This window comes from Peromyscus californicus, unplaced genomic scaffold (genome assembly GCF_007827085.1).
Source record: "Peromyscus californicus insignis strain IS unplaced genomic scaffold, ASM782708v3 Scaffold_14__1_contigs__length_90479793_seg_2, whole genome shotgun sequence".
Lineage (NCBI taxonomy): Eukaryota > Metazoa > Chordata > Mammalia > Rodentia > Cricetidae > Peromyscus > Peromyscus californicus.
The window spans coordinates 55,084,561-55,103,309 of NW_026294436.1; the positions used below are offsets into that span (position 1 = coordinate 55,084,561).

At 44.2% G+C, this 18,749-nt stretch overlaps 1 protein-coding gene across 7 annotated transcripts in view; it reads left to right on the plus strand.

The window, feature by feature from the left end:
• Ccdc190 (coiled-coil domain containing 190) overlaps window positions 1–3,381 on the plus strand; it is a 65,537-nt gene extending 62,156 nt beyond the window's left edge. For 5 of the 7 annotated variants that reach the window (XM_052737532.1, XM_052737531.1, XM_052737534.1 and 2 more), the window contains 2 exons: window positions 1,528–1,651; window positions 1,968–3,381. In XM_052737532.1, the coding sequence (XP_052593492.1) occupies window positions 1,528–1,651; window positions 1,968–2,523 (680 nt within the window). In that variant the 3' untranslated portion in view covers window positions 2,524–3,381. The remainder of the gene's footprint in view (window positions 1–1,527; window positions 1,652–1,967) is intronic. The other 2 variants (XM_052737529.1, XM_052737530.1) reach the window with 2 other exon arrangements.
• The last annotated feature ends 15,368 nt before the right edge of the window (window positions 3,382–18,749 follow it).

An 18,749-nucleotide genomic window follows, 5' to 3' on the forward strand; every position in this document is an offset into this window, starting at 1 on the left:
AGTTTTTTGGAAATAGGTTTTAAAAAAAATGGAAAATGCCTCAAAATAGCCCCAAGAAAATAATAAAGCAAAGGACTCAAAGAAGTGATCAGATAAGTTTCATGTGATGTTCACACCCCTTGTACGGTCCTATACCCTTATTCCCACTGCCTCATATATTCTAACCTCAATAGGGTGCTTGTGGGAGGGGAGTGCCCTGGGTTTGTTTGCTGGTGGTTAGATGTATGTTTGTTTGCTATTCTTGCTTGGGATTTCTGGTTTGGGTTTAGTGGGGTGGGAAGCAGCTGGCCTAGTACTAGGGATTGAATCCAGGGCCTTGTGCATGTTGAGCAAGCCTTCTACCAATAAACAGCACCCCTAGCCTTAACCACTATAACTTTAAGTGATTCCCATCAAAGCACAAACCAATGCGAGATTTTCTCTTCCAAATGACTCAGTCTTAAATGCCTTGAAAACTAATAGGGTCAGTGTGTTCTCTTCAAGCTATGACTGCAAGAGACCAGAACATCAACTGGAATAATGGAAAGTACACTAAATCATGGCCTCTGGCAGCTGCAAACCCTTGCCACGGGTAGAAGGAAGGCATACAACTGTAGTAAACAGACAAAATGTTCACACCCAGTTGTTTTCTTTTTTTAAACACTTGCGCTTGCCAAGTAAAACATTCAAACAAAGCCTACCAGGGCTGGGGCAGTTGCAACATCTGATCTTGGTGTCTAAATCCTCTCCGACATGTTCTAGGTAAACAGCAGTAACTGAAGGAAGCTTTGCTATTTTCATCCATCACATCAGAGGAGCGCAATGTGTGCCGGGAACCCACATCCGAGCTCTCTGAAAGCCCAGTGCCGGGAACCCACATCCTCGCTCTCTGAAAGCCCAGATCCCAGCTCTCACTTTCCTCTCCTACTATACTCATTTTTCAGGGCTGCACAGCAAAGTAACAAAACCCACCCAGCTCAAACCATAGACCTTCGTTGTCTCAACCTCGAAGTCGAAGTGGGAGTGTGAGCTGGGTTTCCTCGAGTATGAGGCAGGAGCAGGCTTTCTCTTCGGTGTGTAGACTACAGGTCCCTTTACCCTGCCCTCTCTGCGTGTCTACTCAAACTGCTGCTGTCATAAGGACACCATCACAATGGTCGGGACCCACCCTAATGGCCTTATTTTAATTTGATCATATCTATAAAAAGCCTATCTTCAAATAATGTCACAATCTCAAGAACTAAGGACTAGTACCCCAATAAGTGATACAACACAATTCAGTCCACATTAACTCATTTTTTAAGCTTCATTTTATTTGCGTGCACATGTGTTTGTGTGTATGTCTGAGTGAGTATATGAGCACATGTGTGTGCAAGTGCTGACAGAGACCAGAAGAGGGCATTAGATCCCTTGGAGCTGGAGTTCAAGGTGTTTGTGAGCCGTGGATGTGGGTACTGGGGTCCAAACTCTCGGTCCCTTGGTTGAGCATCGAGCACTCTTAACGGATGAGCTATCCTTCCAGCCCATCATTTGTTAATTACCTCATAGCAGATATCATCAAGAAAAGAGTCTCCTCTTATGGGGAGAATGGAATTCAGAAGAGACCAAGAGCTGTTGTCACAGTCTCACCACAAACAGGATGGAGGCACCTAGTCCTGGAGCCTAAGATTAGGTAAGAAAAGGATTAAGTGCTTGGGTATGACACTGAATCCCACCTCCCAACCAATCTCTTTAAAACATTCCCCTCCATCTGAGGAAATACTGCCTTCTCCTTCCTAGAGAGATACACTTCCGCCTCTCACCCTTCACCCCTTCTCACCCACTTTACCACCTCAACTGAAACCACACACACACACACGCACACGCACACACACACACACACACCACACACACACAGTCTAATAAATGGAAAGATCTAAATAGGAGCCCCTCCCTTCCTTTCTCAAAGACATTTATTTCTTCCTTTTTATCTCCTCTCCCCTCGCTAGGGTACCATCAACCAATATGACCCAAGAAGTTAAAACTAAGATTCAGGGGCCCTCTTTACATGGCCCTGCCCTCAAAGATGCCCTGAGAAGCCAAGAGCAGCTGCAATCTCAACTTGACAGAACCAGCTGCTGTGAGGAAGAGAATTCACAAGCCCAGAAGGGAGCATCTGCGAATCCACTTAAGGGCACAGACCCCAATAAGGAAGTCTCTGTCCCATGTCGTGGCCAAGAGGTTTCCACCAAGACAGAAGACAGTCCTACGTCCAGTCCAGCTGGTAAGACGGGGTCAGCATCTGCAGATGAGACCAGATCAAAAAATGCCGGTCTAAAGCCACCTGGGGATGCTAGGGACCAAAACCCCCCAAGCTCTGTGGAATGTGCAGGAAGCTTCAAAGGCAATTGCACAAAGCCAACTTTCCTAGAGTTGTTTGCCAAGGCCAAAAATGCCCACTATCTCCGGCACAGGGTGCCCCCTGAGTCTGAGAGGTTACTTAGCATCGGGGAGATATTTGGACATGGAGACTCTTCACTACCCAGAGCAGGGAAAAGACTGTGAAAATGGTACCAAGTTCCTTCCTCCCAGGCTGTGTAATGTAGCCTGACAATAAGATACCGTAATCACTATGGAAATGTGACCCTGTGCGATAAGCAATGCACAGCAACAAACAGAAATCCATGACAACTTTATTTTTGCATTCTTAGGGACTCCTCCCCTTTTATATGGTCTTTCTCATAATAAACTTTCTCATAATAAAGGCTACTATGAAAAGGAAGAGAGGGAAAATATTATGAAAATATTTTAAATTGAGAACCTGAACTTGTCTTGAAGGAGACCGTCTTGTTCGCCCAAAGGTCCGGCTCATAGAGGAGCTGCTTATAGCGCCACCTGCTGGCCTAGTGGCATAGCTAGCCGCCTTGTCTTCCTTTCTTTGGGGGTTCGCATGGGAACCCAGCTGAAATTATGTACTGTGACATGGTCTCCAAATAAAACCTGTTCTTGCCACAGTTCCGAATTCTTTTTGAAGCTCCCCCCTTTCTTCTTTTTTTTTCTCTGTCCTTCCTTCTCTCCATGTCCCTCCCCTTCTCTCCCCTCCTTCCTTTTCCTCCTTTTCTTCCTTTTCAAGTAGTTCCAGCTGGATTTCTCTTCCCCCGTTTTAACTCTAATACCAAACGTTTTTTGGATCCTAGTGAAAGAAACTAATCTATGTCCATTCTTCTCCTCCCTAATCACACTATCTTAAGACTTCCGGCACACTATCAAAATTATACCAGATTCGGTGCATAGTTAACCGCCTCACAGCAAAAGAATCATTTCCATTTAAAAATTACTATTTCAAGATAGTGTCGTGGCACAGGTTTACAACCCCAGTATCCCAGTATTTGGGAAGCAGAGGCAGGAGGATTTACAGAGGCCAGTGTGAGCCACATATCGAGACTTTGTCATGAAAATCTCTCTTAGAAAAACAAAGACCACTGTCTTAAGTAAGTAGGTCTGCATCACGTGGGTCCCCCTGTAAATGAATTGAGTAAACTTTGCTTCCCACCCAGATGGTCCAAATTTCACACTTAAAATAAATGGTGTCATACGTCATCAGAAAACAGTAGCTCACTGTTAATGCACTTTAATCCTGTTGCTCACCGAATACATACCAAGTAAAATTGTCACTTCCATCATCTAATTATTATTTATAATGACTTCATCAGAAAAACTAGTTTGTAGTTAGAAATACAAGACCAAGTAGAAACTGTTGAATTCAATTTTTCAACCCTATAGCAAATTTGGACACCAAAAGAATAAATTCAGGACCTATATATTTATTTTGGACCTATTTATTTACTCTGAATTAAAAATTTTTGAGACAAAGGTTCAACTATGCTGTCCTGGGTTGGCCCTGGACACCCAGGTTCAGTGATCCTCCTGCCTCAATCTCCTGAGGAGCTGGGATTGCAGGCTTTTATCCCCAGAACCTATTTACAATTAGGCAAACATATTTGTTGTATTCTAGCTTGAGGCTATCTTGAAGAAACAAAACTATTTATATCAAAAATGACAAAGGACCCAATCTTCTAATACTAAAGCTCCTAGGGATTAAATTAATTTGAATTTAATGACAAAGTATGAATTGATTGCATTTAGTTTAATAGCACAATTTAATTCCCATTTGAGATGCCTGGTATTTAAATTCACAACTCATAAGAGCTCCCAGTTTCCAGCATCTCCCGACGTCTCGAACTTTCCACACAGCATACCAATTCCAATTGCTCCTCAGAACTCCGAAAACAGTCTCTTTCTAGTCCTCGTTTTACAGATGAGCAGAGCAGAGCAGAATGTATCCTCTGTCACAATCTCTCTGTCTACCTTGCTACCAACTAGTTGAAGACAAAAGCTTGACTCAGTCTTGCAAAATTCAGTTGTTTTAGCTCAGCCTTTGGTCTTCAATGACAAGGCAATAGTTTATAGTGGAAATAACGCATGAAATCTCCTTTCAGTGTGTTCTCTAATGGAGAAGGCAGGTCACGGACAAAACTGGATGGTTCACAAATTATTTACACTGGTCATGAAGATGGGGACTCCCAGTACAGAGAATCCCCTTTACAAAGTGCCCAAGTATTGGGGAGAGATGATGTGTCTCCACTCTCTGATGAAAAAAGCCTTCTCCTTCACTGTGGTGCCCAAATACCTTCTGTGAAGAGGGCATCTATCACCATATTGCCCAAATGCCTTCTATATAGAGGGCATCTATTCACCATATTGCCCAAATGCCTTCTATGTGGAGGGCATCTATCACCATATTACCCAATTGCTTTCTATGTGGAGGGCATCTATTCACCATATTACCCAATTGCCTTCTATGTGGAGGGCATCTATCACCATATTGCCCAAATACCTTCTATATAGAGGGCATCTATTCACCATATTACCAAATTGCCTTCTATGTGGAGGGCATCTATTCACCATATTACCCAATTGCCTTCTATGTGGAGGGCATCTATTCACCATATTACCCAAATGCCTTCTACATGGAGGACATCTATTCACCATATTGCCCAAATGCCTTCTATGTGGAGGGCATCTATCACCATATTACCCAATTGCTTTCTATGTAGAGGGCATCTATTCACCATATTACCCAATTGCCTTCTATGTGGAGGGCATCTATTCACCATATTACCCAAATGCCTTCTACGTGGAGGACATCTATTTACCATATTGCCCAAATGCCTTCTATGTGGAGCGCATCTATCACCATATTACCCAATTGCTTTCTATGTAGAGGGCATCTATTCACCATATTACCCAATTGCCTTCTATGTGGAGGGCATATATCACCATATTACCCAAATACCTTCTGTGAAGAGGGCATCTATCACCATATTACCCAATTGCCTTCTATGTAGAGGGCATCTATTCACCATATTACCCAAGGGCATCTATTCACCATATTACCCAAATACCTTCTACGTGGAGGACATCTATTTACCATATTGCCCAAATGCCTTCTATGTGGAGGGCATCCGCTTTCTGCCTAGAGGCAGAGGCATCCAAACATTCACAGAGGTGATGACTAGGCCTCTCTCCTCAACCTACTCTAAGCTGTAACACAGGCTTCCACCAGGAAGACTCAAAGTTGACCAAGAACAACAAAAAGCAACACCTAAGGAAATGGGTAAGGAGGTCGCTGTGCAAGTATGAAGATGTGAATGCAGATCCTTGTCATCTACATAAAAGCCAGGTGTGGCCAAACACACCTGTAATCCCAGCACTGGGGGGAGGCGGGGCAGAGACAGCTAGATCCCAAGGGCTCGCGGGCCATCTGGTCTGCCAGAAATGGCAAGGTTCAGTGGGAGACCCTGTCTTGAAAAGTACAGTGGAGAAGCGATCGAGGAAGACCCTGGACATCCACTTCCGGTTTCCGCCCCCTCCAGCTTGAGTGACCACATCTGCACACAGGTGGCCCCTAGTGCATGAATACATACAAAAATAGCATTTAGAGTGAAAGTGCAAGGAAGCAGCGGGCCAATCGTAAGCGAAGCTGATAACAGTTACTGTAGGAGAAAAGTGGTACCCACTCTGTCTCCCCCTCACCAAGCTGAGACTGTTCAGTCTTGAGGTAGAGAGGCAGATGCTGAGTCACATTTACTGTCAAGATTACTAGCAAGAGTTATCAGCAGTTCAAGGTTGAGGCCAGCCAGGTCTGTGTGAGATCTGTCCAAAGACAGTTCCTTGCCCAAAACTTAAAAAGAAAAAAAATGTATTTGTTACATAACCCTCATCTCAGTTGTGACTTGGAGTATGGATCACTTGAGATGGCCAGGAAAAACTGTCTTACCTGACTGGACATGACACGAAACAGGACCCTACACTCCCCCGTCTTTCCACCGCTACTACGAACAGGTTGCTGTTAAGTGTCCTGATAATAACCATCAATCAATTAGAGTACATTAACTTTAATGTAATTGGTCACGTTATTTTGAATGGCTTGAGTTTAATTCTATAAAAATTGTTCCGTGGAATCGAGCAACAGGGAAATCTAATCAGACTCTACATAACACATATATATCCATTTGACCCACCCTGACATATCACTGTCATTGTCCTGTTCACTGAAGAGAGAAACTCTCTACGCAAAATTTATGTGATAAAGAGAAAATATGGGTAAGCCAGGTATAAAGCTAGTCCATCGTACAATCGGCAATGGGAAACTTTATGTATATTCTTGCCAAGGACTCTTCCAATGGGAAACTTTATGTATATTCTTGCCGAGGACTCTTCCAATGGGAAACTTTATGTATATTCTTGCCGAGGACTCTTCCAATGGGAAACTTTATGTATATTCTTGCTGAGGACTCTTTCAATGGGAAACTTTATGTATATTCTTGCTGAGGACTCTTTCAATGGGAAACTTCATGTATATTCTTGCCGAGAACTCTTCCAATGGAAACTTTATGTATATACTTGCCGAGGACTCTTCCGATGGGAAACTTCATGTATATACTTGCCGAGGACTCTTTGCCTATGTTGAGGTGGGAGGAGACAAAGGACATTAACTATGTCAGCCAAATTGGCACACCTCACGGCTGGCGGAAGGGGAACAGACAGCAGCAAGCAAGTGTATTCCTGCTAATCTTCAACTCTTTCCTTTTTAGCTTCCTCTTGAACTCTAGAAAATAGGAAACTCTGATGAGAATGCCCAGTGCGTCTGGTGACGGTTCTGTTATGTTTAAATTTAGTTGTACATGAGGCTGGTGGTGGATCAGTGGTTTAGAACCCACGTACTGGGGAGAGAGACTGAGCTCTCTGTCTCTTCTCCCTGATGAAAAGAAAGCTTTCACCTTCACCCCACCACCTGATGGTGTTCAGAATCTCGGAGGCAGCAAGCCTCAGAAGCAGGATGCAACCTGGGGCCCACCCTCTGCACAACCCTGCCCCATTCACCTACCTCAGCAGGCTCACAAGGCCTGTACCCAGCCAGCCCAGTGACCTCCTGAAGTGTGGAGGCTGTGAAGGGAGCCAGACAACGATGGACCATGGAAGCTGTGGGTGTTGAGCAGGTTCATCGGAGAAAGGGAAAAGGTTTGGACTTACAGGAAGGGACTTTAAAAATATATGTAGGGGTTAGAGAGATGACCCAGCAGTTAAGAGTACTGGCTACCAGCATTCACATGGCGCCTTCCAACTGTCAGTAATTCCAGTTCCAGGGGATCCAACTCCCCCTTCTGGCCTCTGGGGCACTGCACACACATAGGGCACAGACATACATGCAGGCAAAACACCCCCACACATAAAACAAAAATTAAAAAGTAAAGGAATGAATTTAGCTTTACATCTGCATAGTGTTTTCCTTATACTCCATTTCCTTAGGGAATATGACCATGTCACGCACACATGTGCGCACACATGCACACATCACTTTCTTTAGGAATAACAGCAAAGAGAAGCACCCCACGGTTCCACACTGGCTCACTACAGAAGTTCACACCAGCGAAGTGGTGGCTCTCAGTAGGCTAGTGGGAGGTGATGGTTTTAGGACCTGTGGGTGAATGGTGAGCCTAACATAGTTTGGATTTGGTTGCGCTTGCTATACAGCCTAAGCTAATCTCAAACTCGAAGTCCTCCTGTCCAGCCTCCTGAGTGCTGGAGTTACTATCTAGTCACCATTACATTTGGTGACCAGATGCTTTTTTAAGTTCCTGAAATTTTTGGTACATATTTTGCCAGCGTTTTCATCCAGGTCCAACTGAAATAACAAATTCAGTGTCAGTCGGGTCCTAAATCTAAAGGACAAGGAGTCAGGTAAGATTTGGATCAGAAAGAAAGGTGCTTGGAATGGATATATAGAAAGAGAATTGGCCAGAGCACAGCCTGGCAGCTTCTCCGGGGAGCTCTGAGGACACAGGACAGGTTACCTCACTGCTGATGCTATCCCCAGAAAATAGAGCCTCGAGTGAGCATACAACCCACAGGTCTGAGCTGGCTGTCCCCAACAGCTCATCTCTGCAATGGAAGCACTACCTATTGGTGTCCTGTTGAACAGTGAACAAAAACCCCACTGTATTGAAAGTCCAGCAGGTGCCCCAGCAACAAAGTCAAAACTGTCCATAATTATATTCACAGCATCAAGGTGAGTGTCTCTTCCTCTAAGGACTGCTTTTCAGTAGACACTTTTTTACTATATAAAGCAGATACCTACTTTCCTTTTACCTGGAAACCACCTCTCTTGAGGCTAAAAATAGTTCACACATAGGAGGGTGTGCCCCATATCGGTGATCAGATACCTAGGTACACAAGTTCACAGCTCATCCTTGCTCTGCTGTTTTATCCTAAATACCACACAGATAAGCATAACCAAGTTTTGCTCAGGGACAGAAAGATCTCTTATTATTCTCCTGGACCCCAGAGTTGGTAGAGGATACAGGATACAGGATACAGGGGTTAGCCAGTTCAACCCCATTTCATATATTTGAAAAGTTCAAATATGTGAAAAGTTCAAATATGTGAAATGACTTCCCTCAAAAGAAGTGATATGTGAAAGTGCTTATTTTGGGTGAATTTTTATCAGTGAATTTTGTTTTATAATGGAAATTTGTTCACAATATATGTTCCAATGCTGCCCCCTAGTGGTAAAGATGCCCCATTCAGGAAAAAATTACCTTGAGAGCCAAGAAGTTAGCTCTAACTTACACTAACATAATTTCTCAAAGGGTTTCCCAAGAAATCTTGCTAAGTGCTATTAGGGAAAGACCTAGAGGTGAAATAAGTCTGGGGAAACCTGAGTAGGATAATTGGAATCAATTTCTCTAGATGGGACTTCTCTTGAGCCTTTAATACGTTATTATTATCAAGGTGAGCATCCAGAGGGGAAATTAAATGAAGCTGAATTGCCCCAAAGGATATGGCCATGGGAATTTTGTCCATAAATCATCTCCAAGAACTATGTTGACTCACTAAGCACACTTTAGGAACACTATCATGGAATAAAAGCTTTTTATATCATAAAGATCAAATAGTCAACAGAGATCCCATACATTCCAGAAGGTAGTTTTTCTTAGGGGCTATTTCCCTTTGTTATTCTTATGAGTATTTTCATGAATAAATTCACACACACACACACACACACACACACACACACACACACACACACACACGTGCACACAGACTCATGCAAACACAGCAATAACCCATTTAAAAATCTTAGCATAAAAGAGACAGAAATGGTGAGATAAGGGAACCAGATTCTTTGCTGCTTAACTGCTGCTCAGGTCAAGGGTCATCCTCACTTCATTTGACAGGTGAGAAATCTGATGGGAGAAATCTGAACTTCAGGATCCTGTGTAGATTCTGAATAGGCAGCAAGCAGAACTGAGAATCCAGTCCATTTCCAACCAGCTCCAAGGACCATTTACAACATCAACAACACCTCACTTCTTTCCACACAAGAGCTAAAAAAAGTAGTCCCCAGTCTGAGAATCCTGATGGCTAGTGACATAAACAGATCCAGAACAAATCCAACTCCGGTGCTGAATCAGGAAGTCACTATTTTAAAATTATTCCCTAACATCTTTTCTACCACAAGTGATTAACCAAAGCCCACCACAGTCATTCCATAATTCATTCTGAAAGGGGTGTGTGGCTTAGTACTTGCCAGTTAGACAGGAGACATCCACTGAATGCTTCTGAGAAAAATATCCCCGTTCTGAAGAAAAAGCAGAGAAAGTAGCTGTTTTCTTCTTTTTGACACAGCCATACCTGGACATGACCTCCTGTCCTGGTTGAGGTCATCTTGCTCTAGGCTGAAGAGGAAACACAGAAAGCAGCCAATAGTAGACAATCTGAGAACCTGGTAGAGGTCAGATAACAAAAGGCTTCCCATTAAGGCTGCTGTGTGATCTCTCGTCTGAACTGGAAGGCTTCTGAGAATGAGAAGAAATACTACTAAAAATAAGCTGGCACAGAAGACAGAAAATGGGCAAGCCTGGCTATATGTGATGCCAGGGAGCCTGGGAAGCCGAGGCCAGGGCTGGAATCAGGGCAGAGCTGTAGGCCCAGTCAAAATGAGATAAGTTAAGAGACTGAATGTAGAGAAGGTGGTACAGGGGAAGTGGAGCAGATTATAAAACAATGCTAAAGAGCAAAATAGTAATAATCTTAGCTGTGATTATTAAATTATGATTAAATATAATTAAAATAAAAGAGCAATCTTAAGAGCCAGATGGCTGTTTAGGTCTGAATGGATGAAATCAATAGGTTCTAAGATTTTTCAGGACTGGGAGAACATGAAGATCACCTCACTCTGGGAAGTTCTAGGCAGCAAAATCTCTGAACACTATGAGAAGTTCAACTTTCTGGACCTGCTCAGTAGACATAGATATAAGAGGCCATCTTAATGTAGAAAGGAAATTGGAAACAGGGAGTGACTGTTCATTCTCTCCATCTTTCTAGCATGAGATTAAGAAGGAAAGAATGAAATTAGCAGCTAGGACTCCAATAGGCACTGTGGGCACAGACAGATTGGAGGTAATGTATTACAACGCCTGCGAAGCACACAATACATCAAAGAGAGAGAATCCTGCTCGTGTTAAGAACCACACCGTGCCTGGATTTTATATCTCACTCATGTTGTGGTTAGTCAACTCATTTTTCCTTCCAGGAAACCATCCCTCTTTCCCATTGTCTGTTCTTATCAGCTTTAATATAACTAGAGGGACTATGTTTTATTTGGCCATTCTAGTACACAGCTAAGACGGTGTACACCATGTGGTAACAGTCCCATGGGGTAAAAACACCCCTTGCCCTACTGTCTGAGAAGTCATCCATCTACATGCAAGGTCTTGAGTACAAGCGTCAATCACACACACACACACACACCACACACACACACACACACACACACACACACACACACACACACACGCCACCTGTCCTTCCAGATAGATATTGACTCGTATCTATAATCCCAGCACTGGGGAGGTCTGTGATACGTAGATACGCTGTAGTCTACATTCCTATTCTAGGGACACTGCAGAAAGCACCCCAGGAAATAAACATATTCCCGTGGTTAGAACCGCTTTCCTTTCCTTTCTTAGCTGTCCGTCCTCCGTTCTCCTTCCTGTGGTGATATATTGTGTACCCTAATAAAATTTGCCTGAAGATCAGAGAACGGAACCAGTCACTGGATTAAACATAGAGGCCAGGCAGTGGTGGCACACACCTTTGATCCTAGCACTTGCGAGGCAGAGATCCATTTGGATCTCTGTGAGGTCAAAGCCACCCTGGACTACATGAGATGGCTTCAGTCTAGGAGAGAAAACAGAGCCAGGCAGTGGTGTTACACACCTTTAATCCCAGTACTTGGGAAGTCACACGCCTTTAATCCCAGCACTAAGAAGAAAGTGAAATGGTGTGTGGAGAAAGGTAGTTAAGGCGTGAGGAGACAGGAACTAAGGCTTTTCAGCAGAAGCATCCCTTTCAGCTAGAAGCCCTTTTGGCTGGAACTCGTTCAGACTGAGGAGTCCTAGAGGTAAGATGTGGCTGTGACTTGTTCCTTTGTCTCTCTGATTTTTCAGCATCCACCCCAATATCTGGTTCCAGGTTTTTATTAATAAGACCTTTTAACATTCGAACTACACTTCTTTCTCCTTCCTTCCTCCATCCTTCTTTCCTTTCCTTTCTCAGCGTTCTTTCCTTCCTTCCTCACTTCCCTTCATTCCTTCCTCCCCCTTCCTTCTTTCCTTTCTTAACCATCTGTCCTTCCTTCCTTCCATAAGTGCCTACTAACATCTTCCAGGAAGACTAGATTTGGACAGACCGTACTCCGGCAAATAAACTTTCTGAAAGGTGGGCTGCTCCCAGTTGTGGTTTCTAGGGCTTCATAGTTCTGTGTGCCTCAAGGACAAACGGCCGACTTGAGAGAAGTGGCCTGGCCTGTGTACAGTGAGACACGCAGGCTTACACTCTGTCCTGTGGGCCTGGCCTGTGTGCGGTGGGCCCTATGATGCTTTCACTGTGCCTCATGGCACCTGCTGAAGTACACTGTCTCAAAAAACACTGAATGAGTTGAATAAAGCTGCCAGATGCTGTGTACTCTGGATCAGGTAAGAAAAAGTAAAGGACCTTAGAAGTGTGAAAAGTTCTAAAACATGCAGTTTACATCTTCATTTCACAAACCCTGCTCTCAAGACTGCCCAACAAGTGCATTTTTAATAATGAAGACACAGTTCCTATTCAACACAGGGATGGGTACCAAAACATCAAATTAGAAGATGTGCTGCAGTGGAAGGCAGGTTCCTGGCACCCAGACAGGGACTTGAGACATCAAATGCTTGCTAAGTTATTATTATACGCAAGAAGCCATTGTAAGCACATTTCACTGTCACTGAAACTGGAGATCTCTTCAGTGCCACAGGCATGTGTTATGTGTCCACCACATGACAGAAGTCTGGACTATGGAAGAAAGACTCCCCCACAGTGCTTGATACACAGCACTGGCCATCTACTCTACACATGCCTTTGCTACGACCAGGGAAGGGAGAACAGCCCCCAAAGCAAAATACCCACTGCACAAGCCTCAGGTAAGCACTTAAGGCACCAGACAAGATTGGGACTGAGTGCTGAGCATGAAATACTTTTCCTAGATCCCATCTTTCCAGAAAGTTCTGCCCTAGGAGAAAATTTTCAAGCTGCACAAAACTTATACTGGTGACTTTTAGCTATTTGCTCCCACATAAAGGTACACCTAGGGGCTGGGGATGTAGGTCAGTTTGTAGGGTGCTTGCAAAACATGCACAAAGCCCTGGGTCCCAGCTTATCATTGCATAAACAGGACATGGTGGCACACATCTATAATCCTAGCACTGGAGAGATAGATCCAGGAAGATCAGAAGTTCAAGGCTATCCTCAACTATATAGTAAATTGGAGATCATCCTGGTATACAGGCCACCCTGTCTCAAAAAATACATAAAATAAAGGTACTGCTAGGTCTTAAGTGACTTGTTAGCCATTGAAGAATTGCTTCAGTGTTTTATAATGGTTTAATTTTCAATTATTTGCCATTTTCATTGTGTGGTGTGGTGTGGGGGTGTGTGTGTGTGTGTGTGTGTGTGTGTGTGTGTGTGTGTGTGTGTGTGTGTAGGGATGCTCATGTGCCATGCCTTTTGGCATGCTACATGTGTAGAGGTCACAGGACTACTTCGTGGAGTCTGTACTGCCTGGTTTTGTGTGTCAACTTGACACAAGCTAGAGTCATCAGAGAGGAAGGGGCCTCAGCTGAGGAAATGCCTCCATGAGATCCAGCTCTAAGGCATCTTCTCAATTAGGGATCAATGGGGAAGGGCTGGTGGTCTTAGGTTCTAAAGAAAGCAGGCTGAGCAAGCCATGGAAAGCAAGCCAGTAAGCAGCTCTCCTCTGTGGCCTCTGCATCAGCTCCTGCCTCCAGGATCCTGCTCTGTTTGAGCTCCAACCCTGACTTCCTCCAGTGGTGAACAGCAATGTGGAAGCTGAATAAACCAACCCCTTCGTCCCCAAGTTGCTTTATGGTCATGGTGTTTTGTTGCAGCAATAGAAACCCTAAGATGGGGTCTGTTCTCTCCTCCCACCTTTATGTGGATTCAGGAGCTCAAACTCAGGTCCTCAAGTTCGCACAGCAAGAGCCTCTACTGGCTGAGCCGTCTCTCTGGCTCATAAACAGATGGCTTAATTTTTGATGACTTATTTTAATTATTGATCATTTAAAAGCACTTATTTTACATCTTAATTTTAACTTGTTAATTTAAAATTAGTAATTAGGTATAACCATAATAGATACTATGCATAATTATTGCTCATAATTATATATACTATATGTGATTACATCTCATTTTGCACTAATTTATTTTAGTGTTACTCTTAATTTTATTTTAATCTTAGTTGTAGCCATTTAAGTGAAGAGTAAGAAAAGGTGACGTTAATGATAGTCTACGTTTAGCCAATGTCCCAAATTAAAGAATCCATTGCCTTTGTGTCCCTGCTCAACGGTGTATCCATAAGGTAGCATTTAAGTTTTGTATGTGGTTAAGCAAGAATTGCATGACCTCTGGAGAGGATCAGGTGATTCACCTTGGACTCAATATCACAGCCCTTGGAAACTCATTATTTATTAATTTTTAATTTATTTTAATAAACACTAAGAATATAACCATGGCTACCATGTGCCAGATATTGTAGTCAGCATTTCATAAATATCAATCCAGGACTCACCTCTCAAAAGGGGAACAAGCCTTATCTCAGGGAATGCTCGGGAGAGCTGAGAAAGCCGTGTTTCCATCTTATTTTTAGAACCAATCTAGTTGAGGAAATTATGAATGAAGACTCACGGACATGTAAGTCAGTATTAGATGAAAAGTAACTGAGCAGAAGTTCAAGTCCTCATGGGCTGTGTACTATAGTCACATCATGACTTTAGTTCAGGGGAAAGACAGGCAATCCTGAGGCCTTCTGGAAGGGGCATCCAAGTTGTTTAAGTCTAATATTTTGCTTCTGTGAACCCTGACAACTACCAATAATGTAAGTCCTCTATAGGAATTTTCTAGTTCCACTTTCTATCACAGACTTTATCAGCCAACTCTTCAGAAAGAACATCCCACCAAGGCTTCATTCTTACCACAAATGTTAATTTCCACTGCTAACTTGTGTAGCTGAAGAAGCCCCTAAGCATCAACGAGGCACACTTGGATGTGTCTACAGGGCTTTTCCAAAGAGATTTAATTGAAGGGGAAGCTCCACTTTGAATATAGAAGATATCTTAGTTAAGATTTCTATTGCTATGAAGAGACACCATGACCACAGCAACTCTTTTTTTTTTTGGTTTGGTTTTTTCAAGACAGGGTTTCTCTGTGCAGTTTTGGTGCCTGTGCTGGATCTCACTCTGTAGACCAGGCTGGCCTCGAACTCACAGAGATCTGCCTGGCTCTGTCCTCCCAAGTGCTGGGATATTAAAGGTGTACACCACCACCACAGCAACTCTTATAAACAAAAACTTTAATTGAGGTGAAGACTTAAGGTTCAGAGGTTTAGTCCATTATTGTCATGGCAGGGAGCACAGTGGCTGGGAGTGTGGTGGTGTAGAGACAGACATGGTGCTGGAGAATTCTACATCTTGCACAGGTAATAGGAAGAGAACTGACACACTGGACTTGAGCATATATGAGACCTCAAAGCCTGCCTCCACAGTGACACACTTCCTCCAACAAAGCCACACCTACTCCAACAAGGCCACACCTCCTGATAGTGCCACTCCCTGTGGGGGCCATTTTCTTTCTAACCACCACAGATAGTACCATCCCACTGGCTGGAGTCCCAGACTTCATAAACAAGGAGGAAGTAGAAAGCCTTCTGAGTAGAAAGCATTCATCTCTCTGCTTCCTGATCTACCCAGGATCTCTACCACAGTGTCCTCCCCACCATGACGGACTGTATCCCTTCAAGGCATTAGCCAAACCAAATCCTTTCTCACCCAAGTTGCTTATTTCAGATACTTGATCGGAGCAATGTAAAAAGTCACACATACATATTTAAAAGTCTCCATTCTCCCTTGACGATTATGGCTCAAAGAAAACCCAAGATTCCCTCAGAGAACAAGTAAGATATTCTGACCCGGCCCAGCTCCAGCTTAATTTGTCCAGAACAAACCGGGACAACTACATTCAAAGAAGAGCAAAAGGGACCAGCTGAAATTGCTCCCCACTACCAGAGAGCCAATTACATCTGCAGGACAGCATGAGCACCAGCTGTGTTAAATGGCTACAGAACCCAGAGGCAGGCATGAAAGGAGGAAGGTCAGGATCAGATGGTAAAAGCAGGAACAGGGATACTTAAGTTAGACAGTGCCTGGAAGCGGTAGCCACAACAGTACATACTTGGAAGGAGCATTCTTAGAAAAGCTAAGGATAAGACATATTAATGGGAAGGCACAGAAGCCAACCGACCTAGCCAGGAGTGAGACACCCTGTAGAAAGTGTCTACATGCAAATAAGGAGTAAAAGGGGAAAACAGACAAGGCATAGTGTCTTAGGATTACTATTGCTGTAATGAAACACCATGACCAAAGGCAGCTTAGGGAGGGAAGGGTTTATTCAGCTTATGCTTCCACGTAACAGTTCATCATCAGAGGAAGTCAGGACAGGAACTCAAGTAGGGCATGGACCTTGGAGGTAGGCGCTGAAACAGAGGCCATGGAGGGATGCCATTTACATACAGGCTTGCTCTTCATGGCTTGCTAAGCCTCCTTTCTTATAGAACCCAGGGCCACCAGCCCTGGGATGGTACCACCCACAATGGGCTATGTCCTCTCACATCAATCATCAATTAAATGCCTACAGGCTTGCCCACAGCCAATCACATAGAAGCATTTTCTCAATTAAGGTTCCCTCCTCTCAAATGACTTTAGCTTTCGTCAAGTTGACATAAAACTGTTCAGCACACACATATACAAGGATTGGGCCTCATCATATAGTAGGTTGAAGACCCACACAGGAGAGGCCAGCTCCCAGGTCTGTTGAGGCTGAGACAAAGGCTACGGTAAATCTGATAAGGGAAGAATCTCCTGATGTAGGTTTAGGCAGGCTTAATTTTTTTTTTTTTTTCAGAACAAGACCACACTAAGGGAGGTAAAAACTGAACCCTGAATCTTGAGCCTGGTTGGGATGAGGAATTCCACCTGAGGAGCAGGAGATCTGGATGTGGAGCAGGCCAGGCCATGAGTTACGTATTGGAACAGCTTATGTCTCCGAAAGATTATTAGACAGAGCCCAGTGTGGACCGGGGGTTCCAGAGGCGGTGTCTTATAAGGAAAAAGAAACGAAAACTTTTCAGATGGGCACAGGAGCAAAGAAGGGGGTTCCCGTGGCAAAGGCAAGATTGTAGACTTCCTAAATTCACGAGATGGAGCGCCTTGTTTGCTACTTTTTGACAGAAAAAGGGCTTATGCATGCCTTCCTCCAAATGGAGCTTAACTCATGATAGATGGTAGCTTCCGTAGGTTAACTCATCCGCCCCCCGGGGTTGGGGTGGGTGGGGACAGACAGGAAGCCAAAAATGCCAGCGCCATTGGAAACCCAAGATTGTCTTTCTTCCCTTGGCTTTTCACAACCTACCCTCTTCTCCCGATTAATGCTAAGTCGTCCCCGATGCCCCACGTGGTTTTTGTAACTGCAGTAACTGGGGCCTGGAGTTTGCTTTAAATGATTGCTGTAGGGAACTGGGGTTTGTAGTTTTTATAGATTTGGGTATAAGGCTAGTGCTGGGTGTAGTATGTAGCCTGCTCATCCTTTTTTTTTTTTTAACAAAAGGGGCCCTGAGAGAACTGGGGTTAGATCAACTCACCCAGAATCCCAAGGGAGCAACAATGGTGTAACTGAGGTAAGAGGAAAGCCCCGGTGTTTCCGGGAGCATCCCCAGGCAGCTGAAGGGGAGGCCTAGAGTTCAACAGGCAAAGACAACGGAGAATAAGATTGCTGGACACAAGGCGGACCCTTCTCTAAACGAGATCTACTTGCCCGGCAGAATAGGACCTGGTAGTATAAATGGATCTTTCACACCTCACCTATTAGGAAAGCACGTGGTCATCACTCCTGAATCATTTCTAGGACTTGAGTCTGGAGAGGCAGCCATAGAATTCCGAGTTGTCCTCGGGGTGTGCACAGTGGGGAAGGAGTCCCCCTGAGTGCATCCTCCACTCTTCCCCTCATCACCCCAATGAGCATCGTCAGCATGGTGCACACGAAAACCGACTACCCAGCAGGGAACACAGGCGGCAGTTTCCCGAGTAAGAACCCACCCGCAAATGACCCCAGTCCCCTGACCACAGCTCAACCATCCTTGATGCAGTACCTCACTCAGGCCCCATTGACCTGTAGCCTGGGTCCTAATCCTGCAGGCGCCCGCAGACTGCCTGACCCAGAGGTTGTAGGGTAAGGGGGACCTCTGGTGGCTAAAACATACCACAGGCACCTGCCACCCATCGTCCTGGACTATCTCGCAAGCCCAGTGTCACAGGGTGGATCTGTTTCTGAGTGGTCGGTCTGTCTCCTGTCTGTTTGGTGGGCTAAACTTTAAATTATTTCCACTTGGTCTTCCTCTTCACTTTGAAAATAAAAATCTGGAAGTTGTCATGAGTAACTCACTTTCCAATACCATCTCGTTTGCTTTTCTTGCTTTTACCCTGAGCAGGTAGCTATAAAAACAGTCTTCCCATGTCCCTGTTGTTTTTTCTGACCCTGAGTAGTTTATTTTAGACATATTTAAGCAC